Below are 14562 nucleotides of genomic sequence, written 5' to 3'. Positions count from 1 at the left end.
CAGTAGATGTTGCCAACTAAGCCACAAGCATTGATTATCTTTTAAGCATTTTCACTCTAGGAGAAAACACAGAGTAAGCTATCGATGACTCTAATCCATTGTGCAGTATTTTTATGCATTTAATTTGTATGTTACCCTTTTCAAACATTTTTCTCCCTGAGGCAGCTTATAATACTCTAAAAATATTATTTGTTTCTGTAAAGCTAAAAAATACAATATATTAAACATGCTGGTGCCAATTCTCATATTCTATGTCCATAGAATCTATGCCCAACACTTACCTCGTATGTACTGGTAAGTCGTAGGCGATAGAAGATTGGGATGAAGACATGAGCTGGGATAAGAAGACCCAAAAAATAGGAGCAACCAAGGAACCAGTATTCAGTCCCAAAGCGATAGATTTCAGAGGGGACACCAAGAATGGCCACAGCTGACTGGAAAGTGGCAAGTAATGAAAAAGCCAGAGGTAAGAAGGTCATGCTACGATTGGCCAGTAGAAATTCTTGGACAGTGCGCTGCTTCCCACCACTCAGTGCATAGAAGAGTCCTATCCCTGCAGAGAAGACTAGCAGCAGCACAAAAATAGCATAGTCTGCCACAGTAAACTTCATTGTTGGTGTTGGTGTACAATTGCTGACACCTTTGAAAAAGTAGTGGCTGGTGGAAACCGTTGGCGAGTCCAGCTGTTGGAGAGTCCAGCTTGTTAATAACTCTTGTTCATAATGTAGAAGCACCCATCATGGGTAGAATGGCTAAGCTGAATTTTACCAGAGCACCAGGCTCTGCTTTGTCCACTGCTGGAAATGCAGACAGCAGCCCATTACCAAAGTGCCAAGCAAGTACTTTACACCCAGGATCCTGTTGAGGCTGGCATGATCAAGAATAGCCAATCTGGAGGAAAGAAAAGAAAATGCAAGTGAATAGAATGCCAGAGCATACAATGTCCAAGGAGACATTCATTTCAAATTCCAAAAAAAGCTCAGCTTACGCACTCTTCTGACCTTCATTCAGTCACCTCAGAGTCTCAAGGCCCAGGACTGAGCAAGGAAAGTTTTCTTGACCCAGCAAGGGTTGGCAGGCTTCCAAGCAGGGTAAATGCTGGCAACCAGCTGTAACCCCTTCAAACCAAAAACACTTTTGGCCTTTTGCACAAAGGTCCATCCATCTCCTAACAACAAAGGCAGGGTGGAGTTGACAACTTGCACACCAGGGGTGAAGGCGTCAGAGCAAAGTACTCAGTCTGGACAAGCCAAAAACAGCAGTCAGAAGAGTCAGCAGGAGATACATTCAACAAATTTTTCCTAATAAAATATGCCAGGGCACACACCAAGGCAGCCAACTATGACACTAGCAACCGAGATGCTAAAAGAAAGATCCAGCGGAACAATTAATAGACAACTGGTATTTTGGCGTACCATTTAGTTGTACATGTGAGGTAACTATCTTTAAATTATAACCCTATCAAATCAAGGCTCCCTACCCTAGAATGTTTTTTTTTCTCCTTCCTTCCTTCCTTCCTTCTTTCCTTCTCTCTCTCTCTCTCTCTCACACACACACACAATTCTCAAGCCTCATTCACACAAGCAGAGGAAACAGTCTCTCCCCCTGAACTATAGCACTTTGAAATGCATATTTGAGTTTGCATTACAAAATATTCTTTCCTACAATGAACCCCCCTCTCCATTAGAAAAAAGGAGTTACAGGTATGAAGAATAAACTAGGACAGTGTTGGTGAACCTTTAGTGTTCTCACATGACGGCCCGCATGCTGGAAGTGGCACGCGAAACTGTCCCATGCCGAATGCGTGGCCTTGCCGGCTCCCGTCACATTCCTACACACAAACATGCCCCGGTCACCTGGCAGTCACGCGCACAATGCCGCTGACTCCGAAAGTGCGGCGGTCCATCACGCATGCGCATGATGCCAACCCAGAAAGCCGGGTGCCGGCTCACGCATGCACAATGGACCACCGCACTTCCGGGGACCGCCGACACTGCGCACGCGACGGTCAGCTGAGCGGCGCACGTCTAAGTGCAGGAATGCGATGAGGAGCCGGTGAGGCCGCACATTTGGCACGGGGCGGTTTCACGTGTTACTTCCGGCACGTGTGCCATAAGTTCGCCAACACTGAACTAGGACTTCTATTCCTGACAGATTAATTTTCTGTGTGCGGAGTTTAGGTGAGGTCATCTAGAAATGGAGGAAGTTATATTATATATCCTTTATTCAGAAGATCAATTAATTATAAGCAATTAAAACAAGTTCAGCAATAATGCTGTAGGCAAAGTTAGCAAAGGATAAAAATTATTTCTAGTTTAGAGGCAGATGAATAAATGTCTTCTAAGTCTTTAATATAGAAAGGTTGGCATAAGAAACATGAATGCTGTTCCTTTCTTTTCTACAGTTTACACAACTTATCTTTTTGTGTTTCCTTTTCTCCTTTGTCCACATCTATGGTTTGTAGTCACCTGCTGTGATTATGTTGAACTGAGTTTTGAATATTGGTTTTAAAATGGCTGTATGCTTGCTGTTTCTATTTTAATATTTTAATTGTTTTGGTTGCTTTTAATTTTTGCAAACTATGCAGAATCACATATGTGAGAAGAACAAATCAAATAAATAAAAATGTGTTAATTGCCTCTCTCTTCTGGTAATCCCTCCATACTCTTAGTTTTCTGAATACTTTCCTTGTAAGCAAAAAAAAAAAATCCAATTCAGTTTTACTAGCGTTAATAGATTGTGTATAAGCCTACTGCATCAATAAATATGAATAAATATTAAATTATGGGAGCCTCCATCTTCAATCTGTATAGCCGTGACACACAATTATCACTTCATCTGAGAAATTCCCGAGAAAGAGATGTCAAAAACTTTTTATATGCATACTGTATGACAAAAGAAGCTGGGCTTTTTTTATAATTACAAAAAAAATATCCTATGTGTAAAAAATTACAAAAATGTAATTGCCCTGTTTGAAAAACCTTCTGACAATTTGTCTCTAGCTTTTATCACTGAGGGACATATGATTGACCTCAGAGGTGTACAAAACATTTCATCATCCATCATTCCAGTTTCAAAGCAGATAAGCACAGTGCTGTAATTTGGAGCCTACAAAATACTTTCCTTGGAAAGAGAAGCTATGGCAATTAATGCTTTGAAATTACTCTGATGGAGAAAGATGAATAGGCCTTCAGATGGCTCAGCGTTTACAACAGGCAGGAAAATTGAACATTCTCTTCCATACTGCTTCTTCTATGAATCCCATCAGAAAAACTTCTTTTGAATTATTCTGTGAGTCCAGATAGCAGGAGATTTTCTGAAGCCATTCTCCAAAGCCTATTCTTCAGCCAACTTTCACCTGATAGTTCATTAATATGGAAGAGATTTCAACCTCATGAAATAAATGAAACATCCAGAGATTTTTTAAAAAGCCTTCAGCAGAATCAGGATAGAAAAACTGTGATGGCAGGTAGCCTGGATTCCCAGGAAGGAGGGGGTGCATTCCAGAGGACAAAGAGGCAGGGTTGGCAGAAAAAGGGTTAAAACAATTCCTCTTTAGCGCTTCCTAGTGTATATCTGTAGTTATTCAGAGTTGCTTTAGTCTGGCAAAATTCTGTCATTAAAATAAAGGACACTATTCTAAAGTAACTTGTGTCATTTATGGCTCTTGGGGCCTACGAAAAAACCAGGCAACTTTCTCTCACCCATTAGCAATCCCTCAGCATCAATGAAGAAATACGCAGTCAAAAGGAACCCAAGGAAGAAACCCTTGATGCGCTGAGGAATGACATGCAACATTATTGAGACAGAAGCATGGCCTGATCCAGGTTTAGACAAGAGCTGCTGAAGGAAACTAGATTGATAAAAGAGACAGTGAAAAAAATGACTTTGAGGCAGGAAAAAGTGTAAAACAAAGATGGGAAAGCAGTATTTCCCATCTAAATATAGGGCTTAACCTATAACCCAAATTTCCTTCTCAGATAATGTGAGAAAGACCAGGAGAAACAAGAGCTCAGTGTAAATGGAATACAGGTAGTCCTTGATTTACGACCATAATGGAGCCCAAAATATATGTTGTTAAGTGAGCTTTGCACCATTTTACAACCTTTCTTGCCACAGTTAACTGAATCACTGCAGCTGTTAAGTTAGTAACACAGTTATTAAGTGAATCTGACTTCCCTATTGACTTTGCTTGTCAGAAGGTGATCACATGACCCCTGGACACTGCAACCATCATAAATATGAACCAGCTGCCAAACATCCAAATTTTGATCATGGGGAATACTGCAACAGTCATAATTGTGAAAACCCATCATAAGTCCCTTTTTTCAGTGCTGTTGTAACTTTCAACAGTCACTAAACCAGAGGTGAAATCCAACAGGTTCTGACAGGTTCTGGAGAACTGGTAGCAGAAATTTTGAGTAGTTTGGAGAACCGACAAATACCACCTCTGGCTGATTGCCAGAGTGTGGTGGGAATGGAGATTTTGCAATATCCTTCCTCTGGAGTGGGGTAGGAATGGAGATTTTGCAGTATCCTTCTCCTGGAGTGGGGTGGGAATGAAGATTTTGCAATATCCTTCCCCTGGAGTGGGGTGGGCATGGAGATTTTGCAGTATCCTTCCCCTGGAGTGGGGTGGGAATGGAGATTTTGCAGTATTCTTCCTCTGCCACGTCCACCAAGCCAAGCCCACCAAACCATACCACACCCACAGAACCGGTAGTAAAAAAAATTGGATTTCACCACTACACTAAACCAACTGTTGTAAGTCAAGGACTACCTGTAATTGCCATCCTTTGAAATCACAGCCTCTGCCCATTTATTATAAGACAATTGCCTTAGCAATTCTGAGCCCCAAATGGTACAGCAGTCCAAACATGGCAGAGACAGACTGCAGATTTCTTTTGTATAACCACATTGTGAAGAACATCACAGGTTCCTTGTATGGGAGAGAATCTGTGGCTTCCATGGTCGGACTGCAGCACATTTAAGGACACCAGACAAAATTTGCCAGCCAGCTATTGTTCTACCAGTCTCTATCAGTAGAAAACAAGCTTGCCCAGTGTGGATGTTAAGAATCATAGCGAATTGATTGCAGAACTAATAGATACCATCCTATACAGAGGTGGGTTTCAGCAGGTTCTGACCAGTTCTGGAGAACTGGTAGCAGAAATTTTGAGTAGTTCAGAAAACTGGTAGTAAAAATTCTGACTGGCCCCGCCTCCATCTATTCTCTGTCTCCCGACCCAGCTGATGGGGAGGAAATGTAGATTTTACAGTAATCTTCCCTTGGATTGGGGAGGGAATGGTTATTTTACAGTATCCTTCCCCTGGAGTGGGGTGGGAATGAAGATTTTACAGTATCCTTCCCCTGCCACGCTCACCAAGCCACACCCACCAAGCCATGCCAACCCACCAAACCACAGAACCAGATGGGGGAAGGAGGGAGGGGGAGGGAAAGGGTTAGGGTTGTGGGGAGGGGAGGGGAGGGGAGGATGTATGGGGGGGGAAATTTTGTATTATTATTTTTCAATAATAATAATAATAAAAATTTTTGAAACCCACCACTGATCCTATCCTTTGTGGAAAACCACAAATAGTGGCTCCTCTCCCTGACCCTGAAGCCTCCCCATAGCAATGATAAAATGAAGAAAAACATAACCATATTGTTCCAATATAGTTAATATTTATGTAGCCTGGTCTATTTTAGAATATGAACCAAGTGTTAACAGCTAACTGAATCTTTTGTTATTTTGGCCTTTGGTTACATTCTCATCTAGGCATGATTAATAATTGTTAAGTAAACTGAGTTAGGCCTGACCCAACAGGCATACAATCTATAATAACAAAAGGGGGAGAAAAGAAAGTAGAACCATAATATGCTAGTAACAGAGAAAAAAATCCAAGTAAATGGAAACGGCTTAGTAGCTTGAAAAATGTTAGGTCCAAATCGCCTCAGTGAGCTAGAAGTTCAAGTTTAGCCAAAAATAGGCTCCCTTGGAAAGTAATGAAGAGTCAGAAAGACTGCAGAGAAATAGATTTATTCTGTAAAGGGCTTTACTTTGTGCAATCAAGATCTCTTAAATGAGCAAGACCTTTAAAGAAGACAAAAAGAAAATTAGCTTACACAACTAATTTAACTTCTCTTTATATGAAAGTATCAGCAGGCTTTGATGCTGCAAACAAAATTGGGGAGGGAAAATATCATGAAGGAAAGTATTCTAAACAGAGAACAAGAAGTCTGGAAAATAAGCAGGATCAGTAGCTAATTCTGGCTAGGGATATTGAATGCTTAGTTAATGGGATTAAGGCAATTGCAAAATAGGCAGTGGCTTGTTAAGGGTTGCCAACCAAAGACTGAAAGTTTGAGGATCAAGGAAAAAGTACCAAGGAAGGATCCTACAAAGAATACAGAGTCATAGGGTGGAAGGGACATCAGAGATCTTCTAGTCCAACCCTCTGCTCAAGGCATGAGACTTAATACCATCCTGTTCAAATGGTTGTCCAGTATTTTTGAAAACCTCCAGTGATGGGATATGGTGGCACAGTGGTTAGAATGCAGTATTGCAGGCTAATTCTGGTGACTGCCGACTGTCAGCAATTTGCCAGTTTAATTCTCACCGGCTTCAATGTTGACAATCTTCCATCCTTCCGAGATGAGTAAAATGAGGACCCAGATTGTTGGGGGCAATATGCTGGCTCTTTAAACCGCTTTGAGAAGGCTGTAAAGCACTGTGAAACAGTATATAAGTCTAAGTACTATTGCTAGCATAACCCTGGAAGGCAAGCTATTCCATTGATTAATTGTTCTGTCATAATATTTCTCCTTACTTCTAGGTTGGAACTCTTTTTAACAAGCTTCCATCCACTACTTCTTGTCCTGTCCTCTGGTACTACGGAGAATGAGTCAATCCCCTTTTGTTGGTGGCAGCCCCTCAAGTACAAGTTGAATCCCCTACACTAAATAAGTTGCTTCAAGAAATTCCTAGATCATTTTGCTCTCTATTAAATTACATATTCTGAGATGGAGAACTGGTTTTCTTCCAAAGACAGCTCGTGGCCAGATACATAGCCAATTGTTTTTGTGCAGTTGAAGAATTTCAAGGCAAATGCTCCAGATTGCCTGTCTCAGTAGACTGACCTTCATCCAAGAAAACCCAATTTTTAATCTCACAGCTATAAACACTATTTTAGATTAATACCAAACCTGTGCCCACTCACACGGCTATAAGTCCACTACACTAGCAGTAGCCACATCCTTTTTTAATGTCACATAGCGTCTCCAATATTACTGTATATTAATTGCCTTGATAACCATCGAATTAAGTTCATAGGTTACTTTCACCCATTCTAAGGATAACATAGGCCAAAAAACAGAACTTCAACTGGAGACAAGCTGCAAGTTCTTAGTCAAGGGCACTCTGCACAAAACTTTCCATCTACACTAAACATGTCAACAAAGTAGGGCATGAGATATGTAGGCTTCTCTTGAGAAATCTCTATCATTTGCTGACTTAGATAAGAGTGTCCCTTCTCAGAGATTCACTCTCATAATTGCCCTCTGACCAGGAAGCGTCATCTTGCAAGCTCCAAATCGCATATAAAGAGGATAGTAACTCATTGGGGAGGATACCAAAGCTCCCTTTTGTTTGTCAAAATTAGGCTACAAGTCTAGCCACCAAATCCAAATCTGGCTCAGCTATATCTCAAGATTTGCAAGATTCTAGGCATTTCATATCAAATGCAATAATTCCAGGCTGATTGCTGGAAGCATTAACAATGAAACTAAAGGTTAAATATTTTGGACACACAATCTGAAGTTTGGGATCAGGGGAGAAGATCATGATTTCAGAAAAATATCAGAAATAATTGTCAGAGATAAGTAGCTAGATCTTATTGATGACACAAACATGAGCTTACAAGAATTCAAAGAAGCAATTACTAACAGGCAATTCTAACAAACTGAAGTTGATCCAGTCACAAAGAGTCACACATGATTGAACACAAACATCATAGAGCTTCTCCTCTTTAGAGTTTGAAAAAACTTGCTGGCCAGTGAAACCTGAATCTCAATCAACTTCTCCCCTACAAGTTCACTGGATGACCTTGGTTTACTGTATATCCTTCTCTAAAATTAAATTATTATAAAGATATTGCAAGAAAAATATGTCAAGGTTTTCAAGAGAATGTCCTGAATGCGGTTCAGAGCACTTTGAACAAAAACCTTCAGGAGCAGCCTGTGACCTTAGCAAATGTGGAAATCTCCTTCTGTGCTCATTTCAAAAGAAATTACACCTGTTGACAAAATTATAGGGACAAAAAGTTACAGATGTAGCAGAGACAATCGGAGCTAATCAGAATATGTCAAGTGTATTTTATATGTGTCTTAGGAAAAGTTTGGCATACCAACAGTCTCACCCCATACGCACCCAGCCAGAAAAGGCAGATTATCCATAGTACGGGAATGACATATGTTCTGTAGCCTCAGGGGCTCCAGGCAATTGCATAGATTCTCACTTAGGGTGCACAGTACCTTCAGCAAAACGACCTGCTACCCAACTTTGCCTGGGGCGCCTTGTACTTGAACGGAAAAACAATACCTCCCATCTAGATGGAATTCCCAACCTCACCTCTCCGTGGCTCTACCTGTGGCAGGAAGCAAAAGGTAGGGGAGGCACTTACCTAGATTTCCTGCTCGTGAGAAACGCTCAAAGAAAAACAGCCCTAAACACGTGTAGCATCTTTGCCTATAATCCGGGAAGTAGCGGGGAAAGCCTTTTGTTTTAACACTAGAAAAGCAGCTTCTGGCCGGGGAGGTGTTCCTCCTACTTACCACGAGGCCAGCGATGGATGAGAGGTAACTGCAGTTAATCTCTCCGCAGTTCGGCGGTGTACCCACGTGCAGCTCTGCTGCCGCCGACACTTCGGGTCTCACCGCTGGGCTGACATTCCCAAGGACAAGCGCCGCCCACTTCGCGCATCAGGATGACATCAAGCCGCCCATGCCGCCTACCGCCATGTTAATATCTGGCACTGGCTGCGTTATTACTGCAGGCATGCGAAACTACGGCTTAGCTTCATTCTACAACAATAGGATACAATCCGGCATGTTACGAAAACCCAACCAGCGCCGTTGCTTTATAGTTGCATGACCCGTCTACACTCAGAGAATGTATTAATTCCTAAACTGTTAACCGTGGACAAACGTATCGTGAAACGCAGCCAAGCAAACAGAGCTTGCTTAACCTCTTTGCTAAATGAGCTCATTTTTTACATAAGCAAAATACGCTGAAAAGCCAACGAATCAAACGAGACGAGTTTGCGAAACAGACTAAGCCATAACCAAGTTTAACAGTAACCATTTAAGAAACTTGATTCAGTACATTGTGCAAACCTTAACGATGTCTTTTCAGCCCAACAGGTTCTCAGGGCGAAGCAGGGTCTTTCTCAGCCAAGTACAGTGAAATACCATAGCTGAGATGTATTTATACCCCAACTTTCAAGTTACAAAACGTTCAGGTTAATAACCATTTACAACAGGTGAGCAATCAGATATTGCTCCGTGAGATATTTGCTAATTCACATTACTGAACCATGTCAGATTTCTAAAAACAGATGGAAACTAAGTACAATTGGTTCACTCATTCTAGACCAGTGTTTCTCAAACTTTAGCAATTTTAAGATGTGTGGACTTCCTCTAGCTAGGCTATGGAGCCACTAGGAACATTAAGATCCTTTTTTCCATAGAAATTGATAATTGCTTTTTAATTCCAAGAGGAAAAGGGCTGCACTTGAGGAGACACTGTTTTTTAATAACTTCATTCCTTAAAATGAATTCCCAGCCTTTTATGCTGGGCATGATGGCTTTGGGTCTTCATACGGAGTATCCAAGACAGCTCATGGCATTTAATCCAGGTCCTTGTGAAACTCAAAGTTTGACTTTCACTTTCTTCCTGTTTATATACACAAAAGAATGGGTGGCTTGCTAATATAAGCTAAATAAACTGTATTTAGCCGATATTACAACTAATTGCTGAATGTTAAATGAACTGGTATGGCTTGTGGAAACTGATATTCATCTTTTTCCCCCCTACTCATTTAAAAAGGCAAGAGATTTAGCAGTTGCTCGCCCAAAATACAGTCTGTTTTATTCCCAGTAGTACTAAAGAAACCCTTCCCCAGAATTGTCCAAACTGGTATTTCAACAATACATCGTTGACCCTAAAAACAATGGTTTGTAGGAGTTCATTAGCACTATAGAACTTCACTATTAATAAGGAATCACAATCTTATTAAGGCTTTTTACATCATTAGAAAATTGGAAATAAAATCTGGACTTGGGCTGCACTCTTAGTGATTGAGTCTATAAGAGGTTGCAACCAGGGAAATATAGAAGAAGGTGGCTGGCTTAATTCCAAATTGAAACAGAAGACAACAGCGAGTGGAGTTAACAGAAAATTCAAAAGCTGATTAAAAGCTAGTTTCATCTAAGAGGGCTTGATATTTTTTATTTTTGGACTATCTTTTTTAAAGGGTAAGATAAAATTCAGATGATGACATGTAGTTAGCTTTTGCAAAAATGGTTGAACTATTAGTTTTATCAGAGTTATTTCTATTAAACTGGAAATATGCTGAATTTAGATCATGGGTACTGCCAGAACCAATTACTGTTCTGTAATTGGTCATTTAGGGCACGTCAAAATTTTCAACTTTCAATTTCCAAACATTAGGGGTGCTCAAAAGTTGTAACCTGCCTTGGGAACTGTAAGTATATTTTGGTTATTTTAATATAATTTAGATGTGCTTGATAAGTAACTACATAAATGTCATAACTTTTTAACATTTTGTTTCATTTGCCATTCCAAAGTAGATGGATTGTGCCAATACATTTATTAAGAACAATGTTGGAATGGTCTTAGAAACAGTGTGGTTAGTTAGGTTAGATGTTTTTAGTCTACAGTTGACTAGCATGAGGTTGGGCAGGTTGTAGTTCACTGTGTTGTGAGAACCTAATCATTGACTTAGACTTATCAACTAGGCTATCACATTGAGCCATAACAGGATTAAGTTTTATTTAATTTTTTATCACTTCATTTATACATTTTCTCTAAAATAATTAATAAAATGTATTAATTGAAAAATAAAGCATTTCAGACAAGTGGCTATCTTTAACATATTTCCATATATTTAACATATTTTCATCTCTGAGTTGTTTTGTGAAATGTCAAACTGTTTTTATGTTTTTCAAATCCAGTGATGGCTGATTTAACCATTCTTTCCTCCATGTTTTCATCCTGAAGATGAATGTAAAAATCATCTACTTGAATTACAGTCCAAACTGCTGAATCCTTTAAAACTGAGATTTTTTATTCATTTTCAGTGTCAACTTCTAGATTTATTTTATAGCTTGATTGCAGCAAATTTCTACAGGATCAAATTTACTGCTGAATTTCAATCTAGATTACAAGTATAAGTGATAGCAATTTCTTAGACTTCAAATATCACAAGAGCAAGTGGATGGCTTAACACAGTAAACAAAAGCATGAGACACCAATTAACATTATTCATAAATCTGCTGTGATTTCTGAGATGAAATGATGAATTGATATCAGATGCACTTTAGTCTGGACTTAGTCTGGACTTAGTGTCAAAGTATATTGGTGCAATTATGTGTCTTTAACAGTTTATTATACAGGCATTCAAGGTCAAGGCAATAAAATGGAGTGGCTTTTAAGAGAGGCAGAAATCCTTGGAAAAATGATTATCAGTCCACTAGTTTATTCTCTGAAAACAACAAACAGCCTGGTTAACCTTGTACATTAAAATGTAATTTTGATTTCAGTGAATAAGAATGGTTTGTTCTTATCAAATTCAATTTAACCATGATGTATTGAATAAATCTAAAGCTAAGTTCACATAAAATACTAAGCTATAAACTGTCATTTACAAATCACAAAGGCTGGGTTTATATAATTTACTGAGTCTAAACCAAACAATCTATTATGATTTTAAAAATTGTATGAGTAAGTGCTGGGGCTAATTAGTATTTTATACTTTATGCTTTATTCACATTCTTTCCAAGGAGATAGTTACAATTTTCTTGGAAATAATATATGGTTTGCTTCATGCATTTAACCTCATGTCTCAAATATGACACGCAAGTTTGCGACACAATTTTTTTATAACACTCAACTCTACGTACACAAGAGCTTGAAGTCTCCATTCAGAAGGTTTTAAAAGAGGGATTATATGAATGTCCTTCAGAGTCATAAAAAGCAACCAGCTGTGTGGAGGAGGGGGAATCCTAAAATCCATAGCTATGTAATATTAAAACCAACCCATTTTTTTTCAAAAGGATATGAAAGTTCTTCAAAGCAAGTAATCAGAAAATACGTTACAATTAATAGGCTTGTGAAGAAGCAAGAAAGCCAAAAATACGAGCTTAATGTTCAAGACCTAGGGTCTGCAGCACTGGTGGGTTTCAAAATTTTTTTACTACTGGTTCTGTGGGTGTGGCTTGGTGGGCGTGGCAGGGAAAGGATACTATAAAATCTCCATTCCCACCCCACTCCAGGGGAAGGATACTGTAAAATCTCCATTCCCTCCCCAATCCAGGGGAAGATTACTGCAAAATCCCCATGTCCTCCTGATCAGCTGGGACTTGGGAGACAGAGAATAGATGGGGGTGGGGCCAATCAGAATTTTTACTACCGGTTCTCCGAACTACTCAAAATTTCTGCTACCGGTTCTCCAGAACTGGTCAGAACCTGCTGAAACCCACCTCTGGTCTGCAGTTCATGAAAATGTTATAGACAGAATGCAGACCATTAACCATCAAGCAAAATAAGCAAAAGCTTGGGGTACCAAGGGAAAGGGAGTACTACAGAGTTGTTTGTTTCCCCCATGGCCTGGAATAAAGCTGAATTTTTAATGTCTTATTTCACTTTCAGCACTTATTGAGTGAATCTTTACGGCTTGAGTTAACCAATGGAAAGGCGAAGAGATACCATTGTGGTGCTTAGGGCATCTTGCCCTGTGCCATGAGGGAAGCCAGAAAAAGAAAAGTTCAAAAAACGGGCTAAATTAGAGAAAAATGCAGACGAGATGAGATTCATCCGATTATTCATAATCAGTCCCATTTCCTAGTGTAAAAGAGCGGTAGATCTGTCCCCATATTCAGAAAGCATGTTTCTCTCCTCCAGCTTTGTTCTACACCCAGGCAGAGAGCTTCAGTGGCCAATCAGACACACAGGTCTGGTCACATGTCACGGACTACATTTCCCATAATGCAATCTCTGCCTACATCTCCCACAATGCAATTTCTTAAGGAGACAGCTCTTAATTCTTAAAGTAACTAATTTACTGTCTAAGCCAGGGGCCTCCAACCTTGGTCCCTTTAAGACTTGTGGACTTCAATTCCCAGAGTCAGCAAAGCTGGCTGAGGAACTCGGAGTTGAAGTCCACAAGTCTTAACTACCTGACTCTGTGGTCTCTTCTCAAAATCCCCAAAGCTTTAACCAAAAACTGTCTACTATTGATCTCACCCCATTCCTAAGAGGTCCGTAAGGGGCGTGCATAAGAGCGCAAACGTGCCTACCGTTCCTGTCCTATTGTTTTCTTTCCTTATATCCAATCAATATAGTTATTACATACTTATGCTTATATATATATGCTTTTTTTTAATTTTGTCACAACAGTATATACAATCATCAACATAAAAATAACTCATCATGAGAGAAAAGTATATATAAGTAAAAGTATAAGTAAAAGTATGCATATAATATTATAATGAAGAGAACAATAGGACAGGAATGGTAGGCACTTTTGTGCTCTTATGCACGCCCCTTATAGTCCTCTTAGGAATGGGGTGAGGTCAATAGTAGACAGTTTTTGGTTGAAGATTTTGGGGTTTTGAGTAGAGACTATAGAGTCAGGTAGTGCGTTCCAAGCGTTAACAACTCTGTTACAAAAGTCGTATTTTCTGCAATCAAGTCTGAAGCGGTTGACATTAAGTTTGAATCTATTGTTTGCTCTTGTATTGTTGCGATTGAAGCTGAAGTAGTCTTTTACAGGAAGGATATTACAATAGATGATTCTGTGTGTTAAACACAGATCATGTCGGAGTCGGCGGAGTTCTAAGTTTTCTAAACCCAGAATTTCAAGCCTGGTGGTATAAGGTATTTTGTTGATTTCGGAGGAGCAAAGAACTCTTCTAGTAAAATATTTTTGGACGCGTTCGATAGTATTAATGTCAGAGATGTGGTATGGGTTCCAGACGGATGAGCTGTATTCAAGAATAGGTCTGGCAAATGTTTTGTAAGGTCTCTCTATATATAGATATATACATATAACTATATGTATATAGTTACTTTCATCCTTACGCTTATATATACTGTTGTGACAAAATAAATAAATAAAATAAAATAAAAAATAAAAATAAATAAAAGTCTTAAAGGGACCAAGGTTGGAGACCCCTGGTCTAAGCAGCACATGGGGACAGTATCATTATTGTGTCTCTTTCTCTCAAGGGACGGACTAAAATGCTGTTCGGAGTTGTTTTTT

General features: G+C 39.6%; 1 protein-coding gene across 4 annotated transcripts in view; it reads right to left on the bottom strand.

Moving 5' to 3' along the window:
* The window catches only part of SLC5A6 (solute carrier family 5 member 6), a 32079-nt gene extending 23105 nt beyond the window's left edge, over positions 1–8974 (bottom strand). For 2 of the 4 annotated variants that reach the window (XM_058164659.1, XM_058164663.1), the window contains exons 1-2: positions 8834–8974; positions 282–891 (exon numbers count right to left, since the gene is read on the bottom strand). In XM_058164659.1, the coding sequence (XP_058020642.1) occupies positions 282–611 (330 nt within the window). In that variant the 5' untranslated portion in view covers positions 612–891; positions 8834–8974. The other 2 variants (XM_058164662.1, XM_058164661.1) reach the window with 2 other exon arrangements.
* Between the last annotated feature and the right edge of the window lie 5588 nt (positions 8975–14562).

Source organism: Ahaetulla prasina, chromosome 1 (genome assembly GCF_028640845.1).
Source record: "Ahaetulla prasina isolate Xishuangbanna chromosome 1, ASM2864084v1, whole genome shotgun sequence".
Lineage (NCBI taxonomy): Eukaryota > Metazoa > Chordata > Lepidosauria > Squamata > Colubridae > Ahaetulla > Ahaetulla prasina.
This window is presented reverse-complemented; position numbering and strand designations above follow the sequence as displayed.